We start from the raw sequence: 20,066 nt of genomic DNA on the forward strand, positions 1-20,066 counted from the left end.
AGAATATAGTTGCTGTTAACCTTTTTCAAATTTAATAATTTCATCAATATAACCAAATTTGAAATATATTCAAAATGATATTTGTTTAAACAAAACTCCATAGGTAAATACTTTCATTATAATTTTAGTATACCACAATCTTTTCATTTTAATGTCAAATCAAATTCAATAAATATACTTTTTTTATTATTATTTTTTCTTGTTAGCAAATGTCCACTTGATAGTTCTACACTTCTACTTCTACATCAACTTGCTTGTCAGCACGTATCCTCTTGATAGTCCTGTAAGTTTCTGTCAGATGATAAACATTTATCAAGCGAACTGTTGTATTATCTATCTGCAATCAAGAAATTCTCCAAGCATTTATATTTTGTACACGAAAGGGATCATTCCAAACTGTGGAGTTTTCTCCAAGCATTTACACAAAATCCACATTCTTGCGAGAAAATGATATATAGACAGGAAAGGGAACTACTGAAACAGCTTCAAATACTATTCAAACTTTTAGTACATGGAGGTTTAGCAAACATCATCTACTCATACTAAACTATCAGCCTATCAAGCTATTCCATATTAAGGAACTGGAACAAAATCTCCTGAGACCTAGTGTCAAAACTTCAGTTAAACGAGCACCTTAAGTTTGGTTTCTATGTTATAATGCCGGTCCTTTGAAGCTCTTGGTTAGCCATATTGCCGTTTCCCTCGGAGAGACCTTCCCAGGCCCGAATGGCTTCAGCAAGACACCCAACTCTTCGTATCTCTCCTGTTGCAACAGCTGAGCACTGAATTCAAGCAATCCCTCTAGTGCTTCCGCCCTCTGCTGATATGATGAAGGGTCGAACCTCCGCTGCCTTGATTCTGATGATCCCCTACTAGAAGCATCTGTTGCCACTGTTGGATTTTGATCAGAAGAATCACTTCCTTTGTCACCTTCAGTTCGGTAAGTTTGAACAGTGCATTTGTCCTTTGTGATAGAACGTTCTCCGTAATGTGGAGTGGCTGAGGAGCCATGAGCTGATAATTTGGGAATTGGTAGCAAGGGATCTTCGGATGAAGCTAATGGAAATTCTGCAATTCTGTCTATTCGAGGGGAGTTGACTGAGACGTCAGGGGAATCAGCTCGGTGGAGAACGCTATAAGTTGATTTAGAACGAGTTTCGAATGTAGACAAAGGAAGAGATGCTCTTCGAGAAGCTTGGCTGATTCTATCAGCAGGAGTTTGTGATCCAAGCTGCATTAACAATCCAAATATTAGTTGAGTGCAAATAACTAATAATCTTGTGCAACAAGAGTTCTAGTGACACCAATGCACATTGAGTTTTCTGGATAGATAAGCATTTCTCCATCTAATTCAAAGCGTTTAGACTAGCCAAATGTGGTATACTGGTCAAGCTGCTTACGGTGAACTTACTTTAAATAGGCATGATATGTAAAACTCAACCTCATAGTATATTATGAAATCATTTGTTTAGTACAATGGCAACCACAATGCAGTGCTGTACATATCCCAAAATGAAATCTTAATGGCTGGAGCTACAAATTTAACGAGCTTGTGATTCAGGTTGATCATCTAAGCAATTATTTTGCTTATTGGGAAGTCCAACCCAGTAAAACAATGTAAAATCTGATATCTATCAATCAATGCTCTGAATATGATACAAAGGTTTATGCGAACAGGAAAGGATATGAAAGCTCTATATTTTAAATATCCAAATAAATATCTAATAGGTAAATCCTCAGTATATTAAATGAAAGAAACACGACAGTAGTGTCATGGCCATACCGATTCACGTCTGGGTTTTGTATGCAATGATTTTGAGGGTTCCACTTGTGTCCTAGGAACCATCTTCAAAGTACTTGATTGTTCACTGATTGTTTTGTCACTACCCATCTCCACGACTTGGCTGCTGCCAACTGAAAGATCCTTTATCTTCTGGCTCCTATAATTTGGGAAATCTTTAATAGTCTGAGTTAAATTTATAGTATCCTGCTTCGCAGGCTTGTTGAGTTTCAAGATCCTCTCATTGCCTAAAGATTTTCTTTTTTCCTTATCCTTGCACACAGGATCATGCTCATCATCTTGAAATCTGATTTTCCTTGCAGGATTATATGGAGCTTGGTTAATATGAAGCATATTCCTTGAAGGACTACACTTTAGATTGACTTGAAGTACATAAGGTTGGAGATGTGGATGTTTGAGCAGTTCTGCAGCCTGTTGATATTATACTTGTATAAGGGTCTTTCGACTGAAAGAATCGCAAAATAAACTCTAGAACAAAAGAGAAGCTTCCAATATTTGCTCCTTTTTGTCAAAAAAAAACATACACTTGGCCTGTATTCAGGATTTTTTCTGAGCATGCTTCTAATAAGTCCCCTACTGCAAACAATGATAAAAAAAATGTCAGCATAATTTGGATTAGTTAATGTGTCTACCTGACAAATTAAAAGAGATGCTTACAATGCACCAGAATATGAACTCGGTAGAGGAGCCACTATGGACTTGCTGATTTTGTTTATCAAAGCCTGCATATCCTACTTGAAAAAAATGGCAAGATAAGAAACAAACTTACATGTTATTGTCAGCTGAATTAGATAACAAGTTTTAAACATTAAAAAAAAACTCAAACTGACTTTCTTCACGTCAGTTCTGTTAAATGTTAATCACATCCTATCGTCCACAAGATATAAATAAACATTTTATATAGAGGGATGGTAATCCTGTTTAAATGTTACATTCACATTCCAGCTTGCAAGATCTTTTGGTCTCAAGGCATAAGATAATCATGAACTTGAGGATATTTCTTTGCAATAATCTAATGAATCCTGAATCTATGAAAAGATGTTCATCAATCTATTACAAGATCCAAAATAAGGCATCTAATCAAGCAACTGTATGAAATGAAAACTATCAAGATAGGGATTAGGGACATAAGACCACCACAAACTTGAATTTCAAATCTGTTTCTTCCGCAACTATGGCACTGCATTTTCATTTCATGTTATGTAAAGCTAGGTGTCCTCCAAGATTAGACTAACAGAAATACAGGATTGTACTCATAACTAGAGCAAAGGTAAGAAACAGATCAAGATTGACTAAGCTACAAACTTGTCTCCTCTTCCCTACCAGGATTCCTCTTTTCGTTTGTTGCAATAGGAAGCTGTGTACAACCACACAATGACATTATCATATAATAAAAAATAAATGCTGGTTAAAGGTAGAATTTACAGAAATAATAGAATGACGATCTTGATAACGTGTAGGAAATCATACAACAGATACCAGTTGTATGATATCGACAGTAAAGAAACAAAAAATCTATATTTAAAATAATCGTTTTTATAGTGTACTACTCATATCATAGTGTACTAAAATTGGAAAGAAAAAAACACTGTTTGTGACAGACTTGCTAAAATTCGTAATCGGCCTACAGATTACTAGCCTGACCAGTAAATTCCAACCATACAATGACACTGATCCAAATTTTAAAACCCTGATAAAAGGGCTAATTCAGATTAAACAGTGATAGACAAAATAAATAGTCCATGAATAATTGTAAATAATAGACTTAATCTTTGTTCTAAAACTGGGTTCAAATATTAACTAATTATAAACCAAAAAAAAAAGCAATAGAATTGTATTTTGATAATTGAGTTATTAAAACTCACAAAAGCTTTGAATGCAGGCTTGAGAGCAGTCATCTCATAGATACAACAACCTGAACCAGGAATTTGAATTCATAGGCAATACAAGAAAGCTGCTGATTAGTATTCAGAAAGAAAAGAAAAAAGGACTTTACCTAGAGACCAAATATCAGACTTGCAACCATAAGGAATATCAGCTAGAAGTTCTGGGCACATATAACTAGGAGTTCCTACAACCTGCATCAGGACCCAAAAGCTTCTTGACAATAAGGAAATATGAAGAATCTTTTAAGATGCTTAGTCAATAATCATCTTTAACACTTACAGAACAAGCCAAATCATCTGAAGATAAAATTTTAGCAAGCCCAAAATCACCTGCAGATAAGATTGAAGGCCATAAAACTTTATACAAACCTGAAATTTTTTACTCAAATTGCGAGAACATACCTAGACGTATGTTTTGATCTCTGGTAAGGAATATATTTGAACACTATAAAACAGTAGTGAAAGGAAATCATTAAGCATGAAACTTATCAACAATTCGACCAAACACAAAGGTGATATTTAATTACCATGATAATGCAACTTACCTTTACATCACGGTGTAGTATATGATGGTTGTGCAAGTAATCAAGAGCCATAAGAAGCTGCACAAGCCACTTACATAGCTTCTGTTTGCACAGAACAAAATAAATTGAAGATGGTTTGGTGAAGAAGAAAATGCAGAAAAGAGAACAAATAACACAAAAATATACCAGAAGAGTACTAGATATGGTTACTAAGATCAATTACCTCCTCAGGAAAAAGGTGTCCACTGGCCTTCTTAATGGCTTCAGCCCTGTAACAAGAAAAGATGACACATCATATCTAAATCTTGGCATAAATGGATTTTTAGGTCCTAAACTACACTGAAAAACAAAACTTACATATCACCTCCCTCGCAATAACCTATAACAATGCTCACATAACAACCCTGAAAGAAAGCCATGGAAAGGTCATTAGGAGATCGTACATCACATAGCTAGTTGAAAGTCGGAAGAAGTTGTATATAATGTTCAACTCAAATCCATAATCGAAAATTTGGTGAGGAGAAATTCTAATAGGATTCTCCCAAAAATGTCCAAAGCTTTCCAGTATATGTAAATCAAGAAACCATTATCTCGTAAATCTAATGACAAATATCAAGAAGTTAAATTCCAGGGAATCAACTTTAGAGATGTTCATTGGACGAATAGTATCCTTCGCATGCAGAACTGAGTTGATTATTGACATCTACATACAAAGTCCTGTAAACAACACAATCTGTAAAACCTAAATCATCTCAGACATCGTTCATGATCAGGACATCAGTCAAACATGTGAACCCTTTTCTTGTCCTATCTGCAGCTAATTTATGGGAACAACATCCAAAGTGATCGTTGAGGTTTCACTTCTCCAATTTCCTTCTCTTATAAGCTAGGCAGCTGTCACAAGAGAACCCAAATCTGCTTGATAAGAAATAAGAAAAATAATACAAAAATAATAATCTTAAGCAGAAGGTTGGTTTCAACTTTCAAGCATAACATTAGAGAAAGATGATCAGACAGGGAGAGACATAGTAGCTTAGATAAATTATATATCATTGTTTTTGAACGACAGAGGAAATAAACTAGGAAACTGTGTGGTCATAAAGCATCCATTTATGATCTGAATGCAGAAGCAGAAAAAAAAAATTATGATAATAAATCAAGAAGATGGAAAATTTTAGAAAACCTTTTCAACCCAGGAATCTTTGTACTCCACAATAAATGGGTTTCTTACTTTTGAAATTAGCTCCATCTGCAACAGTGACAAAGATAAGCAAATGAATAAATAGCAAGAATTCTCTATTCATAATACATGCTATGATGCAGCATATGAACAAGTTGACTTCTTTTTTTTTTCCATATAGGTGATAAAACAAAAGAAACCACTATAGATAAAAGGTTTTAACTAGAGTAGGGTCCACGGAAAATTTGAGCATCCACATTCAGTTATCACATGGCAGTCTACACTTAACCCACTAACATGTGAATCCCAACGAAACTAAGTTAGGGGCATACTTTACCACAAGATCTGAAGAAAACAAATGTTGCTTAGAACATCATAATGAATGAAAAAGGCTCAAACTTGGAAATATTAATTATTATAGAGTTGGGCAAGCTCTATCTAATAACTTCCAAATAGTGATCCAGTTGCAATCCAATAGCTATCATAGTCATAGAGGAGTCATCAAAGAAAAATTGTCTGATAATATGCAAAAAAAAATGCCCAAGATGGGAATACAGGCTCAGCCATGAATATGCTCCATGTCGACAAAGTAAAAGTTCTCACTTCCAGGTGCGCAGACCGACGGGACCTGTTAGTTTGACGTGCCAAGCGTATCTTTTTCAAGACATACCTGCAGAAACAATCGAAAGAATGAGATAGCATTCCAGAAATGCGGCAGACGAGAGGAAGGAAGAAGGTGATATGGAGATGGAGCATACAAAGAACTGCAACAGCAAAAGAGATGGAGATATAACCCTCACCTCTTGTTCTCGACCTTATGTTTCACCAGTAGAGCCGACCCAAAAGCGCCTTTACCTATCTGCTCTAATACCTCATACTGCTCCATTTCACATCCAATCTTCTCGCAACTCGTTTATAGTAAAACGATGTTAGTCCTACAAACACAAGTGGAAATCAAACCTTCTTTTTCCGAACTGCGACCAAATGTTGGAAAGAACCCTATGTCATACACCATAAACTAATTGAATGTGCTAACGACAGCAAATAAAAGCCGAGATTAGAACCGGACCCAAATGTGGACCTTTTAGGAAATCAAGAAGGGTAACAGAAGGGAAAATGCCTCCTACACAGAATGTGCAACGGAAGAACACATATAAGAACTCTAACAGGCATTTCTACCAACGATTAGCCAAGAACGTGGAGCACAGGAGGAGCGCCATTAACTGCATTACTCGTGGTGGATCGAGCTGGATCTCAGTCTCAGCCAACATCAAGCATTCATCACTGGAACCCTGGAAAGAAACAGACAGATGTAGAAGTTTCTCGCACTTTCTTGTACTTCGTCAATACCATCTCCTCGTCGCCATTTAAGGCAGCTCCACAATGCGCAGAGGAGAGCGGGGTAGAGAGAGAGGCGGCAAAGCGGATGAGAGCAGGAGACGTACCCAGATTTCAAAGTCTCGCCTTTTCTTCCCCCTCTTGGCCCTTCCCTTTTCTTTTCTGCTTCTCTCTCTCTCTATCTCTCCTCCACTTAAGACACGAAGTCATCCCGCGGGAGTGGACACTCGACAGTGGTGAGCACTGCTTTCGCGTCCAGGTTTAAGTCACTACTTCGTCGACGAACCGCCTGACGGGGCGCGTTTGGACAAACGGCGCGCACGGGCTGGTGGAAAGGCCAGATTCATTATTCGTAACTTAAATCGTATTACTAGTCACGAACGCGCCGAAACCGGAATCGGCTGCGGCTCCACTGCTACAGAACATTTGGTTAAACACGCGTGTATCTTAATCTTCCATTCAAAGTTCGCTTAAATGTCTATAATTGCAAGGGGGCCCACGCGAGTATGCACGTGGCATGCTACTATTGGCTCTCTTACTGCAAGAGCACGTATCGTCGACCACCGGGTTGATAACTACCCAGCGGTCCATCTTACTCTGTTTCAGTGGGGAGGGCCCCACTTCAGAGTTCATACACCTGCTCGCTTGTAAAAGACGGTGGGGTGGGAAAATGGGTGTGGTAACCTCTGGCTCGATTTAGCTGCGCTCACATGTTTGCATTTGTCTCACTCACTTGCGGATTCTATTCATTACAAAATGTCATCTTCCTCTGTAAAATCTTCACAAGAATTCATATTTATCTGTTTATTAATATTAATTATTTGCAGTTCTTGGGATGTGTTCTTGGTCAAACATGTAGATTAGAGTTGTTCTTTAAGGAGTTGTTCTTTTGACCATACTTGCTCTTGCTTTAGCTTCCTCAGTGTCACAAGATCCTCATGACAGTAATAACTTCTCCATCTCTTCAGCATGAAGAACAATAACTTCTTATTTCTTCATTTACTTCAGTTAAAAATAAGCACAGAGACCAGCAATGTCTGCTAAAGCAGGAACCTGCTCACATCCAAAGGCTGAAACAACTACTCTCTCACTTTACCATTTCCACACCCACCAACAACTCCACCATGACTGCCAGAGAACCTGCTAATTTCTGACAGCAGAGGTAAGTGGTCTTGCTTTAAGGCCAGTAACTTCTCTACTCTTTTACTTTTCTTGTTTACCCCTGGGAAAGCTATGGATGGATGGATGGAACAACCTCATAGATAGGGGCGTTGATCTCTTGACCTGATGGAGAGACGGAAATGCAGTGTTTCTTCCATGGCCACAGTGAATCTGCTTCATCTAGTTCCCCACTTGTGGCAGAGCAAGGGCTGAGGAGGGAATCTGGGGCAGGTCCAGTGCCCTCCCTTGTCATCCTGATTAGTCCTCATCTTGTAGTGCATCTCCAGCATTTCAACCATAACTACAGAACAATGAATACCTTTAATAAGAATATGAAGTTGCCACCGTCATTAATTGCATTTTTTTTTGTCCATTTCTGATCAACCATGCATCACCATATGGTGTAAGCTAAAAGATGGAACTTAAGTTGTTAGATTTTGACAGTAATAAATCAATATTTGTTATGGCTTTCTGTGCATGAGACAGCACTAAGCATGTGTTGTAATCAGTATTAATTTCTTAGCTGCATCAGAGTTTCAATCCAAATCATGTCCTTAATTGCCCCAACATTTGAACCCCAAACCATTACAAGCAACTCTTGTAATCCATGTTTGCATCCTTAGATACAAACAAGGAACACATGGTTTGCAGTTTCCTAAGCCTGGGTAGTTCCATTCATACATGTGGTATGTCTGCCTTGAATCTTCTCAAACTGATCCTCCCAGGGCAGGTATCTTATTCTCGACTTGAGAGATCGATTAAAATTAGGGATGTAAATAAATCGAACCGAGTTGAATAATATTAGGCTCGAGCTCGACTCATTTAAATTATATTCGGGCTCGAGCTCGGCTCGAGCACGAATCGAGCTTTTATCACAAGATTCGAGCTCGACTTATTTTAGAATTATCAAACTCGCGAACAGTTCGAGCTCGGCTCGTTATTAGCTCGATTATCAAAGTTAACGAGTCTAACTCGTTAAGCGAGCTCATATTCGTTTTCAGACTCGTTTAGAGCTCGTTTTTGGCTCGTTTTAGAGCTCATTTTTTTTGTTCATTTTAAAATTCATTTTAAAGCTCATTTTAGAACTCATTTTTTTGGCTCGTTTTAGAACTCATTTTTGGCTCGGTTTAAGGCTCATTTTAAGGACATCTCCAATGGTTAGAGTTCTACAAAAACTTTTTTTATGATTTCAATATGTCACATCATACCACATCAACATTCTAAAACCTATTGAAACAACTCCAAAAACTAAAGTTCTAAAGAATTCTAAATAACTTTTAAGTGGTCTAATTAATAACATGTAATTACAGGGCTACATGCATATTACATCAATTTCAAAGAAAAAAAAACAGTTTTAAAATTTATTACATCAATTTCAAAGAAAAAAACAGCTTTGAAATTTCACTATTGCTCTTAAAATACAAAGCTCAAACCTTACATCCACAATAATTAAAAAAAAAATTCAGGTTTTTTATTTTTCAAATCTCTTTAAAAACCTTGGATTGGAGATGCCCTAAGGCTCGTTTTTTTGGCTCGCGAGTCTATAAACAAACATGTTCACGAGTTCACGAGTCGAATATCCTTAAGCTCGAGCTCGGCTCGATAAAACTGTAGAACTCGAAATCGAGCTCGAGCTCAACTCGATAAGATACACGAACGAACTCGAACGAATTTTTTATCGAATTGAGCTCCGAATAACTCGCGAACCGTTTGATTCATTTACATCCCTAATTAAAAGGGAGATCTTTCACTTGTTCTTATGCATTTTTTTTAATATCACGAAAGTTTTTGATACTTTGATAGAGTTGATTTCTGCAACCTAGAAACTATGTTGGAGTCAAAAGCAATCATGAGATCACTCGATAGGGGTATTTTAATAATTGGACACAAAAATAATTATCACGCGTTCATTTTTATTTCTAAACCAAAATTTTAAAAACCTTATCCCTGTTCTACGCACTCTGCGTTCCCATTCCCGCACCACTAGTCTTCTTCCTCACCGCAGTAAATTCATCGACACCGAAGCTCTCCAAAACGCAGTCGTCGAAGATGTGAGTGGTCTTCGGGTTCGGCCCGCGCGAGATGATGCAGGTGTAGTCCTCCGACTTCTCCAATTCCGCCACCGACACGCTCTCGCCGGCGAACGCCGGCGGCGAAAAGGGTGCGCCAGGGGAGACCAACGCCAACAGTGAGTCCTTGTTCTTGACGCCGAACTCAATTGGCGATCTTGGCGAATCCATGGACGGAATTTTAGTTTTCAACTGCGATCCGAACAGGATCATGCTCCCCTTGGCTGCGTCTTCAATGAGAGCGTCCACAATGCCGAGTCCAATTGGCTCCGACTGCAATTCCAAAGGAGGCTTCGCGGGCTGCTGCTTCTTGGAAAAAGACAAGTGTTTGGGCTCGGGAATGGAGTTAGGGTTCATGGCGACCGCCTCGTGGTCTGAGAAGCCCTTGGAGGAGAAGCTCCTGAAGAGGCGTCGATTGGGAGAGAGGGACAGAGGTGAAGGGGGCTTCTTGCTCTTGGAACCGCCATGGCTGGAGGAAGGCGAGGGCTTGCCCGCAACTGGTATGGATCTCTTCCTCAGCATCGTCTCTTCTACTTCCTGAAACTCAATAGCAACCAAGTAAGCACGCAAGAAACAGAAACCGGAATGGTTCTTCCAGGAATCGACGAGCAAAACCTCCTTTCGCTTCGGTGCCGAATAAATGCCCAAAATTTGTGGTTTCTTGCTTCTGTGCCGGATCACCAAAACGAACTGTACTCAAACATCTCCATGAAATTGGAGAAAGTAAAGAACCCTAAAACTTAAAAAATCCGATTTTGATGACGATAAATTAGCAAAGATAGCTCCTTTCCGAGCGTGATTGATGCTTCAGAGAAGGGATTTGGGACCTGCTAATTCCCGGGGGAGGAACAAATACAGCAAAAGCTTGATTTAAAGAGAAGAGGAGGCGTCGGAATTGCATTACCAATTCCACTAAAACTGCAACATCTGGCGAATAATTTCCTTCATTTTTTACTCTTATCTTATCTCCTCTGATGGGGACTGCTATCGAATGTAACAATTAGTAGTGATTTTTTGTTTCTATTTTTTCATGATAATTGCTGTGAAACAGAGGGCGCAACGAATCTGTGGTCCAGTACATAAATTATTCAATTGAGTCATTTTTATTCATTCAAATTACTACCTAAATTATTAATTTATTAATAAAAAACATTTTGACACAACATAAAAGGTTTGAGAAGTATTTTAATATTAATTTATGAAAGATAATAAATGCTGATTGTGTTTTGAAAACCATCCTATTTATTTAGACATCTGTGAACAACTATTTAAATGGTGAGTGAATTAAACAATTGGAGAGATTATGAAAATATGAGACGTGGCGTAAGAAATGTTCATATGATTTTGTTCGATTCCAATATCCTTTAAAATATTTCTGGACTTCTACATCGCATTTGGTATGTGATGGATTTTGTCGATTGATTCAAGAGACTAAGAAGTCACATTGAATATACGAGTACAGTCGGTCGATTTAATTTTTTTTATTAAAAAATAAAATTGCAATATTTCTAGAGCCATCTTAAAATTTAGTTAATATTTTTCTTATACACCCTCACACGTGTCTATACACTAGTGTATGAACTTCTTCCAACATGTTAAAGTCCTAATAATAATAATAATAATACTAACCACAAATAAACAAAACTCTACGATGAAATGGACTCATTACACATTTGGTTGAAAAATAAATTATTCCGTGTTGAAATTTAATTAGAAATTATACAATTTAGTAGAGTTAATTGTCGTCAAATAAAAATATACATTCTAAAAAGCAGTACAAAGAATGCCACATGAGCTACATCTATTTATTTGATTGCTTTAGGTAGCAGAAACACAGAGATACGCCAACATGGCTGCTAAACAAGCAAACGTCCAGTATTCCAATGAGGACTTGGAACCTCCAATCCTATCCATCGAAGATGCTATCGCAAGGTCAAGTTTCTTTGATCTGCCTCCCGCAATCTATCCTAAGCAGATCGGTGATCTGACCAAAGGAATGGATGAAGCTGATCATAAGATTCTCTCAGCCGAGGTAATTTGATGTACTTTTTCTCACAGTTTTACCAAGATAAATGGTAGTAACTTCCTCATCTTCAGCTTGGCTAGTGTTTTCACTGGCTATTTTATATTCTTGGCATTTCTAGCTATGTGTTTGCTATTGGATTCTTTTACATTCTTTTTTGTATTTCCTTAATATCTCCTATGTTGTTTGTGAATCCACCATTCTTCATGCCCTAGTGACAGAGTACATGACTATTTGATGTCTGTTGCATATGCCTCCAGAGGGGTTTGCTTGCCACGTTCATAATAAAGTAATAGAATAAAATGCACATGAAAAATTTATATCCACATGCTTATCTCCTTAGTTCCTGGCCAATATTATTTAAAGACAAACCATCTACCATAGTAAATGACAAAAAAAAAGACCAACCATAATTTCTAAAGGTAGTCTCTGCCAGATAATTTATTCTTTAGAAATTCCAATTTTGCGGTAATGAACTTGAACAAGAAAATTTTCATCTTGTAGTTAATCAATAATTGGTACATCAATGAACAGAAGAGCATAAATATTTAGTGAAAATGACATTTGGTAGTGGTGCCACAATTACATTTCTGTATATTTCTGACATTAGCTGTATTTGCTTGTAATCAAAGATGCTTCTAAGATGATGGCCACCTAGAAATAAAGTGACAATTCTGAAGTTAAATGATTGAAATAGTTATATAGGTGCCACCTGGCATTTTGGAATACTAGTGTCTAGTAACGACCTATCTTGCTCACATGGTGGCACACTGATCTTTCTAGACTCTGCACTAGAAGTAGCATTCTGCTTCTTTTAGTATGATTTTGATTTAGCTATCCCAAGAAACAGCATGAGTAATTTTCCTGTGTTCTGTTACGTTTCTAATTAACTGTTTGTGATGGGTATCTACAGGTTAAACTTGGTTCCCAACATTATTTTTACATGGAAACACAAACAGCTCTTGCCATTCCAGATGAAGATAACTGCATTGTGGTTTACTGTTCAACTCAATTGCCCGAGCAAACCCAGGGTGTGATTGCAAAATGCCTTGGAGTACCGGAGCATAATGTTCGTGTAATTACAAGAAGAGTCGGAGGAGGTTTTGGCGGGAAAGCACTACGAGCCGTGCCGGTGAGCATCAAAATTTACAAAAAAAAAAAAAATCTATTTGAAGTATTTCATATGGATATGACCCAATATTAGAGCTATTTTGTTTTCATTTTTTACTGGAGAAATGATAATGATCATATAATACAGAGCAAAGAAGTCTTTGGATAACATATATGCTAGCATTACCCTAGGTGAAGCATGATCTTATTTTCGCCTCTTTGTATCTATTTGTTTTAGCTACCATGTATTGTCAGAACAACATGTCTTGCCACTATCACTCACATGACATGACATTTAGATTACTCGTGTTTGAATTTTATTAGACATTTCTGATTTCCCTATTCAAGATTGTATATTTTTCATCCAAGAAGACCAATGCAATTCTTTTTGTGATAATGCAATATACAGAAAGTTAAAATAGTAAGGCCAAATCCTTAATGTTATATGAGACACCATATGCATTTACTATTATATGAGATTGTCCTAGAAATGGTTTATAATGATCTGCTATGTTAAACTGAAATGTGTTTAATCTTCTTTCATATAATTGTAACTTCTGGTATTTGGTGAACTTTACTTCCCACATATTGGTGTTTAGGAAACTACAAAAAGATTATATCTCTTAGCTAATGTTTTATTGAGAACTCAATTAAGATAATATCCTAATATGCAAGGTAGTTCAATTATTTTATTTTTGGCAGCAGTTTATTTAATGCTGTGTTAAAACTCTAAAATATGTTGTGATATATAGATAGCAGCCGCATGTGCTCTTGCAGCATTTACATTGCATCGTCCAGTTAGGATGTACCTTGATCGCAAAACAGATATGATAATGATAGGAGGACGACACCCAATGAAAATAAACTATTCTGTGGGTTTCAAGTCTGATGGGAAGATTACAGCCTTGCACATTGATTTATTTATAAATGCAGGCATGACAATCGATCTTAGTCCACTTATTCCATCTGCTGTTATAACAGCTTTGGAAAAGTACAATTGGGGTGCTCTCTCTTTCAATATCAAGTTATGCAAAACGAATCTTACAAGTAAATCAGCCATGCGAGCTCCAGGAGATGTACAGGGATCTTATATTGCTGAAGCTATTATTGAACATGTAGCAGCTTTCCTATCCATGGATACTGATTCTGTCAGAAGGAAAAATCTGCACACCTACGAAAGCCTTAGGTCATTTTATGGACCCAGCAGTGGTGATGCTTCAGAATATACTCTACCTGGTATAGTCGATGAATTGGCTTCAACAGCCAGCTATCTGCAACGCCTTGGAATGGTCCAATATTTCAATAATTGCAATAAGTGGAAAAAACGAGGAATATCCTGGGTACCTATTATATACCGTGTTACACCAAGGCCGACGCCAGGGAAAGTATCTATTCTAAATGACGGCTCAGTAGTTGTTGAAGTTGGAGGTGTTGAAATAGGCCAGGGGCTGTGGACAAAGGTAAAGCAAATGGTAGCATTTGTTCTTGGACAGCTTTGGGATGACGCAAGTTTAAATCTTTTGGATAAGTTGAGGATCATCCAAGTAGATAGTTTGAGTTTGATTCAGGCAGGTTTTACTGGTGGAAGCACCACATCTGAATCAAACTGTGAAGCAGCTCGTCTTGCTAGTAGTATTCTAGTCAGCAGATTGAAGCCACTCAAGCAAAGTTTAGAAGAACAAATGGGTTCAATCTCATGGGAAACCCTAATTTCCCAGGTGTGCATTTACGTCTCAAATTTGATTGACTATTATTTAAGCATTGTTGTAGCTCATTTCTGTAATTCATCTTTGGCACTCTCATGTACTGCATGGGGATCAACTGTTATTTCCATATCACTTATAATACATTTAGTAGTTAACTGCATACTAGAATTAAATAATAGAAAATTACAACACCACCTCTTCTATTTAGAGGAAATGCTTTCATATCTGCCAGACAAAAAAACAAGTTTAAAATTTTTAAATTGTCATATATCTTTATCTTTACTCTAAGGCCAGTAAGGTCAGTCAGTCATTGTCATGTAGATAAAATAAAAATAAATTATATGGTAAGTTTTTGGATGCCTTAATGCCCTTTTGGTGAAAGATAAGTTGTTCTTAAAGCATTGGCAAGAATATTACTGCCAATTGAAAATTTTCGCTTACAATCAACAAGCAAACACTAACTGCCATATATATTTATCTTTCATATATTCTACTTAAGAGTATCGTCTGTCTAAACCCACTTTCAAATGTTATTGGTCATGAAAATGATGAAACAATTTGGAAACCTACAATGCATTTGTTTTTCATGAAGTAGTAGTCAGTCTCACATAATACATTTTTTTCCTCTTTTGCTACTTTGATGGTATGCGCCTACTTTGGAGTTCATCTCTAATTATTTACATTCCATTATGAATTATGCACAGGCAACTATGCAAGCAGTGAACTTGTCAGCAAGTGCTTTTTGGGTCCCTGAGAATAAATTAGACTATCTGAACTATGGAGCTGCTATAAGTGAGGTAGCTTCATATAATCATTGGTGTTTTCACCTTTAATTCCATTGCTCATAACATTGTGGTGTTGCAATAGCCCGCTTTATTCAAGTTTAATTTGCATTCTTCGTAACTTGTGATTTGGTGCACAATGTAGGTGGAGGTTGATATTCTTACAGGAGCTACTACCATCTTAAGGACAGATCTTACTTATGACTGTGGGCAGAGCTTGAATCCTGCTGTGGATCTAGGACAGGTCTGGTGATGTTTCCATTGAATCTCCTCTTTCATCTGTCCTTTTTTTTTTTTTTAATTTTGATCGTGATAACGGCAAAATGTCTCTCTTGATAAGGGTCCATTTGGATCTCATTGTGCAAATTTTATGACTGCAATATGCCATTGGGAACCCATAGTTCTTTTACTACAAATTAATCTTGCTATCTCTTTTTTCTACAGATTGAAGGTGCCTTTGTTCAAGGAATTGGGTTCTTTTTGTACGAGGAACATGTGGAAAACTCAGATGGCTTGGTAGTTTCAGACGGTACTTGGACATATAAGATCCCTACCGTCGACACCATCCCGAAGCAATTCAACGTCAAGCTAATGAAAAGTGGACATCACGAGAAGCGTCTACTTTCCTCAAAGGGTATGAACACCAATTTTGCTCACAGTTATTCTTCTACTATGTGAACTAACTCTACTTTGAAACCTGAATCTGTAAAGTAGCTTATGAGCTTCTTGCATGTGCAGCTTCCGGAGAACCACCACTGCTTCTGGCTTCTTCAGTTCACTGTGCGGTTCGAGAAGCGATTAGAGCTGCTCGGGCCGAGTTCTCGTCCAACGACGATAAACATTCCACATCAACATTCCAACTCGACGTTCCAGCAACCATGCCAGTAGTGAAAGAGTTGTGTGGCCTAAACACGGTGGAGAAGTACTTGGAGACTTTGGCGTCTTCTCAAGGGAAAGTGGAAGCCTAACAAGCTTGACTTGGTATATACAGAAGCAAGATCAGATACAATATAGTGATTTCCAGGCATCCTTTATTCACTCGAACAAATAGTTATATATCTAGTGAGTGATTCCTAATCTAGTTATATATTTGCTTTGTCGTCTGATGTTGATCAATAAGAAGTTAGTGCCATGCAACTTCCTCTGTTCTCTTCTGAAAACTATCGACATAGAAGACTTCCCTATTGAAAGGCCACCCACAAAATTACAATTCCAAAACCACAAAATAAAATCATTCAATTTATACATTTAATTACATGCAAAATAAAACCTCCCAATTGCTCCAGCCGCCGGTCCAAAGCGTCGAGGTAAGCCAAACCACTCCCGAGCCCCGTTCGACCTTATTAATATTAACAAATCAGAGGTTATACATCTTTGGAACACATTTACTTTAGTTTTAGTAACAAATTTAGTTTAGTAATTAATTTTTATAAAGTAATTAGTTATTTTGAAATAATTTTTTTCTAAATCAATCCACCCAAATCCAACTTTGATGGTGTTATTTTCATATAAAGTTAGATTATGCTCATTTTTGAACGGGTCGAATTAAATATAACTAACATAACTATAAATAAATAAAGAATACTATTTTATAATAAAGATTTTTTTTAAAAAAAATGTTTAAAACAGTGTAGATGTACAAATCGTTGAATGATCTATGAATAAGTTCAAGAGGGCTGAAAATTTTTGATGTTCAAACCTAGGTGGTTATAGATTCAATGTCACATTCAGTAAAAATTTATGATACATGTATAGGGTGTACTCAATGTGTACGAGCTTGCCCTACGGATGTGTTGGAAATGATACCGTGGGACGGATGTAAAGCTAAGCAAATTGCTTCCGCACCAAGAACCGAGGATTGTGTAGGTTGTAAGAGATGTGAATCTGCTTGTCCAACGGATTTTTTGAGTGTCCGTGTCTTGTGATCAAACATGTAACCAATAACCACTTAAACTTTGACTTAATTTCATATTGGTGTTGTTGGACATAATTTATTAGTAAATAGTTTTGTTTCTCAATCTAAGACTTTGATCTTGTGAAAAATAATAAATGATAATAAATTTTTTAAATAAATTATTCATAAATTTGTATTTTTCATCCCCATTTTTTCTCAATTATAATGGTTGGTAATGTTGGGACCTTGACGTCCGCTAGAGGGGGGGTGAATAGCGTCTCACCCAAAACTTTACTTCCTATAATGTTAGTGCTTGCACAGCGGAATACAAAAACAAACTAACAAATATGAAAGTTAACCTAAAACAAGAAGGAAGAAGACAACAAACCAAACACAAACTCTAACACAAGGCGTTTACGTGGTTCGGAGATAACTTGCTCCTACTCCACGGCGTGTCCGTAAGGTGGACGATCCCTCAATCCGTCGGTGGATTAGTCCCCGGCAAACTCCGGCTAGCTCAACCTCCTTGTGGGTGGAGAAACCTCACTACAACTCCAACCAAGACCTCTTGGCACACAAAGATCTCTTGAGCACTTTGGTGACTACTAATTAGGCTTTAACCAAGTCTAATTTAGTCACCATGGCCGGCCATCCCAAGCTCCTTCTTATAGAGCTTGGAGCAAATCGAACTGATTTGCCCGTTACCAATCGATTGGTCATTGCACCGGTCGACGGTGCAGCTCAATGGCTATCTCAATGGCTATGCTACAGTGCATCAGTCGACTGCTACAGTATCGCTACAGTAACGCTACAGTAAACCCTAATTTTAGAATTTTGCCTCGAGTACATTCACTCAGCACTCGTTCTCGCCCGACCAACCTAGACCTAGCCTTCTAGCCTCCTCCATCAGCCTCGCGTCCCTCGGATGTCTCCCCATCCTTCACGTCTTGCCTTCTGGAGCTTCCTTCGGCCTTGTCCATATTGTTGGGTCTTCCTTTGCCAAGAGGCTCCTCATCTCCGGGGCTTCATCCATTGCCAAGTCACACTTGGACTTACGTTGCCAAGACTACATGCTTGGACTTACACCGCCAAGACTCATTCTTGGACTTTCCTCCTTTGCCAAGATCACACTTGGACTTTTCTTGTTGTACTTGTATCCTGCACACTCACAATGCATATCAAATACAACAATAAACCTAACTTAAACCTTTGCCCAAACATCAAAACCTAGGGCACCTAGATTGCTCCAACAATCTCCCCCTTTTTGATGTTTGGCAACCTGTTTAAGTTAGGGAAACATAAATGCAATACATATGCAAATAAATATGCAAATCAACTCATGCATAAATAATGGAACCTAAATCCCTAGGCTCCCCCTTCACCTAAGCTCCCCCTTGAGCTAGGATTTCTCGCAAAGGTAAACTTCTCCCCCTTTGCCTAAACAATCGCTCCCCCTTTACCTAAGCTCCCCCTTGAGTTAGGATTTCTTGCAAAGGTGTATAGGTTTCCCACTTAAACCTAGACTTCTCCCCCTTTGCCATACATCAAAAAAGAGCTCCAACAATATCCCAATTGTTGAAAACATGTCATCCAAATTGACCCTAAACTCATGTATTTATCCCCCATTGATCTCATACATTTAAACGAGTTGACACGGTCAAGAACAATGTCGAAAAACACTTTTAGGCTGGTATCAGTCGACTGAACTAGGTACCAGTCGACTGCCCCCTTCGACAGAACCTCACAGAAACATTCTGTGGTCGAAATCTACTGTTACCAGTCGACTGGTATCGGCATCAGTCGACTGGTATCGACAAAATGAGCTTACAGAAACATTCTGTGCTCAAAAACACTGTTACCAGTTGACTGGTATCTGTACCAGTCGACTGGTACCCTATTTCTGAAAAAATCAGCATTTTCAAGCCAACTTCATAAATGCACCAGAAATTCCACAGACCTCCAAAAATTTTCAAATTTTGTGGAGAGGTCTATTGTACCCATGTCTACTTGGGAAAAATATATATAAAAATATATTTATCACAGATCCCAAGATTGACACAAAATTCAAAACTAGCTAAATGGTTCAATTAAACCTTGACCTAAAGTCCTAGTTTTGGCTTCCTCTTGATGTATCTGCCCATACTAAACCATAATGAATTACTAGCATTAGTTTATATGGCATCTCTACATCAAAAACTAATTTTCATGCATTATGAACCCAATTCATATTTCTATGCATGAAACTCAACTCAATTGTGCCAACCCACTATGTTAGAGACTTAAGTCCGTCTCCTAACCACTTGGCACATTTGATAACCCATCTACCATGGGTCCCAAAGGATCTTCCTAACCTTAGGAATCTTAACCTTAGTCACCTCCCTTGGTGATTCATCCACTATGGCTAGGCCACTTCGGTGCACCTCGGGTGACACTTAGCCTACAAAACTCACCTTCTTAACCTTAGACACATTGTCTTTGGTTAATTTCTTCTTGTCCTTAACCTTGGACATCCCATCCTTGCCATAATTATATGTCACCCTAGCATATTCCTTCTTATTGGCCTTAGATGACTCTCCCTTATCCTTGGTCACA

The 20,066-nt window shown here is 37.8% G+C and overlaps 3 protein-coding genes across 3 annotated transcripts; 1 reads left to right on the forward strand and 2 right to left on the reverse strand.

Annotated features, from left to right (window-relative positions):
- Positions 1–343: 343 nt before the first annotated feature.
- On the reverse strand, positions 344–6,977 carry LOC122046371 (serine/threonine-protein kinase Nek2-like). Its single transcript, XM_042607045.1, has 16 exons — positions 6,837–6,977; positions 6,461–6,683; positions 6,192–6,326; positions 5,995–6,061; positions 5,395–5,460; positions 4,569–4,615; positions 4,435–4,480; positions 4,233–4,313; positions 4,090–4,132; positions 3,968–4,017; positions 3,798–3,879; positions 3,667–3,716; positions 2,459–2,532; positions 2,326–2,377; positions 1,784–2,212; positions 344–1,231 (listed from the first exon to the last, which is right to left on the reverse strand). The coding sequence occupies exons 3-16, from the start codon at positions 6,275–6,277 to the stop codon at positions 653–655; spliced, it is 1,752 nt and encodes a 583-aa protein (XP_042462979.1). The 5' UTR covers positions 6,278–6,326; positions 6,461–6,683; positions 6,837–6,977; the 3' UTR covers positions 344–652.
- A 2,763-nt stretch (positions 6,978–9,740) lies between these two features.
- LOC122046376 (FCS-Like Zinc finger 8-like) lies at positions 9,741–10,949 on the reverse strand. Its single transcript, XM_042607055.1, has 2 exons — positions 10,575–10,949; positions 9,741–10,496 (listed from the first exon to the last, which is right to left on the reverse strand). Exon 2 carries the CDS (start codon positions 10,479–10,481, stop codon positions 9,843–9,845), a length of 639 nt encoding a protein of 212 aa, XP_042462989.1. The 5' UTR covers positions 10,482–10,496; positions 10,575–10,949; the 3' UTR covers positions 9,741–9,842.
- An 812-nt stretch (positions 10,950–11,761) lies between these two features.
- LOC122046382 (probable aldehyde oxidase 2) lies at positions 11,762–16,679 on the forward strand. Its single transcript, XM_042607068.1, has 7 exons — positions 11,762–11,991; positions 12,896–13,114; positions 13,845–14,810; positions 15,503–15,595; positions 15,726–15,824; positions 16,025–16,214; positions 16,319–16,679. Exons 1-7 carry the CDS (start codon positions 11,809–11,811, stop codon positions 16,546–16,548), a joined length of 1,980 nt encoding a protein of 659 aa, XP_042463002.1. The 5' UTR covers positions 11,762–11,808; the 3' UTR covers positions 16,549–16,679.
- The last annotated feature ends 3,387 nt before the right edge of the window (positions 16,680–20,066 follow it).

Source organism: Zingiber officinale, chromosome 1B, assembly GCF_018446385.1.
Source record: "Zingiber officinale cultivar Zhangliang chromosome 1B, Zo_v1.1, whole genome shotgun sequence".
Lineage (NCBI taxonomy): Eukaryota > Viridiplantae > Streptophyta > Magnoliopsida > Zingiberales > Zingiberaceae > Zingiber > Zingiber officinale.